General features: G+C 36.9%; 1 protein-coding gene across 1 annotated transcript in view; it reads right to left on the bottom strand.

Annotated features, from left to right (window-relative positions):
• Positions 1–2,493: 2,493 nt before the first annotated feature.
• Positions 2,494–3,019, bottom strand: part of LOC107749908 (stonustoxin subunit beta-like) — a 2,493-nt gene continuing 1,967 nt past the window's right edge. The window contains exon 2 of the mRNA XM_016565133.1: positions 2,494–3,015. Coding sequence (XP_016420619.1) covers positions 2,498–3,015 — 518 coding nt within the window. The 3' untranslated portion in view covers positions 2,494–2,497. The remainder of the gene's footprint in view (positions 3,016–3,019) is intronic.

The raw sequence follows: 3,019 nt of genomic DNA, 5'->3' as shown, positions 1-3,019 counted from the left end.
CTACATAATAGCACACATACATCACTCACTCAGATGTCTGTTCATATTGTGATGTGGTCATCTGCAATTCTTTTAGAACATTTTCCTGTCACATATTAAAAAGACATTTAGTATTCGTCTTTAAGATGTATATGGTTTATGTAAATTCACTTTGGTGAATTACGTGAGGCACTTAGGATGGGATAAATGCAGAGCACTAATTCCTAGTATGGGTCACCATACTTGGCCACATGTCACGTCACTTTTTTCACTTACTGGAGCTCCCCTGTTCGCTATACGTAATAAAACGAGTTTTTACAGCAAATATACTATTTTTACATACTATACTGTCTAGTAGGGACGCACCGATACCACTTTTTCCAGTACTCGCCAAATACCGATACTTTTATTTTTGGTACTTGCCGATACCGAGTACCGATACCGATACTTTTATTGCATTTTGTACATTTTTTAAATATTGGGTATAGAAACCAAAAGGGTATGTATAGCACTTTTTCTAAGTCCCGCCCCCTCTCCTTCCTGATTGGAGGAATGAACTTAGACACTCTAATTTAACCAAGGTGATAACAGCAACACACAAACATGATGTTAAGCACATGTTCGACCAAGTGCATTACAACCAAACTCCCTGTGTAAGCGAGTCTCTTAAAGAAGCAATACACATTACCCAATACACGTACCTGCGCACAAACCAAAAAAAAATGTTTTCTAGTAACAGGGTTACATACAGTTTCATCCAAGATTGGTTTAGAAAGCTTCCAACATCTTATTGATACCTATAATTTAGAGAAGCACGATTTCTATAGATATTTACAGCTTAGAAATCACTTTAATAAAAATATTAATAATGAGGCAACTGAATTGAGTCTCATAAACGTTTTTGCTGATGCATATAAAGGTGGTATTCACAGGAAACTGGTGTCAAAAATATATTCATGTATACAGTCCTCTAAGTCTCACTCTACCTTATATATTAAAGAAAAATGGGAGAAGGAGGCGAATATAGTTCTAACGGAAGAAGATTGGTTAAACATTTGTAAGTCACAGCATGCAACCTCCAGTTCTGGTCAGTGGAGATAATTCTCATGGAAAAACGTCATTAGATTCTTTATTACTCCAAAAAGAAAATATGTACAGAATGGTAATCCAGAATCTGCACTTATTATTGGGAAAGTAACCCCTATTATAAAAAATAATTGTATAAGAAGGATGTAAGAACTATATGTGATGCCTCTGGTGACCTGAGTTATTTTAAAAAAAAAAAAAAAAAAAAAAAAAAAAAAAAAGTAAAAAAAAAAAGGATTAAAATGGAGTACAAGCCAGCATCGGCTGCAAGCAGTAGGTCATTAGCAACCGTAACCAGAGCAGTTTCAGTGCTATGTTGGGAGCGGAAACCAGACTGAAATTTTTCAAAGTTTAAATTATTATTCATATACGAAATCAGTTGCATTGACACCACATTTTCTAAGATCTTTGACAGAAATGGAAGCTTAGAAATAGGTCTAAAATTACTTAAATTGTAGGGGTCTAGAGAAGCCTTCATTAATAATGGATAAATAGTGGCAGGTTTAAAACAAGCGGGAAAAACGCCAGAAGGCAAAGAACAGTTAATAATAGCTAAAATATCTGGACCAACCATGTGAAATACAGCTTTTAAAAACCAAGCAGGAAGGCAGTCAGAATGACAGGAGGAGGATTTTGAAAGTACAACAATGTGTTCCAAGGTAGACAAAGAGATTGAATTAAAATGAGTAAATGTTGACGGTGGACACGAATCAACATCATGATCTCTGAAATCAGTATTAAACTGCTGTCTAATCTCCACTATTTTATTATGAAAGTAATTCAAAAAGGCGTCGTAATTCTCTGGAGTAGATTCAACTGGCTGGCTAGGCAAAGGATCTATAATAGAATTAATAGTTTTAAAAAGTATTCTTGGATTATGTCCCTGTTTAGTAATCAGGTCTGAAAAATATGTGTTCCTTGCTTCCTTAACTTTACACTGATAAGTAGACATCAGATTTTTTAAAGAGGCAAGGCAGACACTACGTTTATCCTTTTTCCACTTCTGTTCTGCCTTCCTGCATAGTTTCTTTAAGTTTCTTAATTCTTCATTTAGCCATGGTAAAGAAGGTTTCAGCTTTCTTACTCTAATTGAAGCTACAATATCTAAAATATCTCTACAAGAGCTGTTAAAAACACTAACTAACTCCTCTACGGAGAAGTCAGATTGTTGGCTAGTGTTAAAAGGAGAATTAGAGGCAGTGAAAGCTTGACAGAAGCGAGAAACTGAGAGTGAGTTTAAAGGGCGCGAAGATAAGATAACATAACTGTTATAATTGAAATTATATATAACAAAGAGTGAAAAATTTAAGGGGGTCTGAATACTTTCCGTACCCACTGTAAAAGAAGAGACTCTATAACATCTACTGGTAATGATTTATCATGCATCTCAAAGCATTATGGGTAGAATCTCTCGTCAGTCTCTTCTGATTCATCAACACAGTTTCACTGATGATCCAGAATAAACCCTAAACCCAGGATAGAGTGGCTGAGTGAATGTGGTCTGGACTGTGTGGATGAGGCTCATTGTGTCAGAGACGCTGTAGAAGGACAGAGTTCCTGCACTGTGATCCACAAACACTCCTATTCTCCTGCTGATGGACTTTACAGGGAGATCAGTCTCAATGTTATTGTGTATGAATGAGTAACTGTCAGGAGAGCAGGTCAAACTCCAGGACTGATCATTATATCCAAACACACACTCATCACCCCGTCCCTTCCTGCTGGTGCTCTTATATGACACTGATATAAATACACGTCCACTCCACTGCAGCTCCCAGTAACAGCGTCCACACACACTCTCTCTACACAACACCTGAGGATACACATCAAATCTGTCTGGATGATCAGGATACAACTGTTTCTCTTCCACATATGTCACCTTTCTGTTCTCCTCAGACAGACTGAGTTCAGCGTTTGCTGTGTTTGGATCCAGTGTGAGAAAACAGACCCCTGA

This window comes from Sinocyclocheilus rhinocerous, unplaced genomic scaffold (assembly GCF_001515625.1).
Source record: "Sinocyclocheilus rhinocerous isolate Xijiao unplaced genomic scaffold, SAMN03320098_v1.1 scaffold2287, whole genome shotgun sequence".
In the NCBI taxonomy this organism is placed as follows: Eukaryota; Metazoa; Chordata; class Actinopteri; order Cypriniformes; family Cyprinidae; genus Sinocyclocheilus; species Sinocyclocheilus rhinocerous.
Note: the sequence above shows the minus strand (reverse complement) of the source record. Positions and strands in the feature narration are given on the sequence as shown.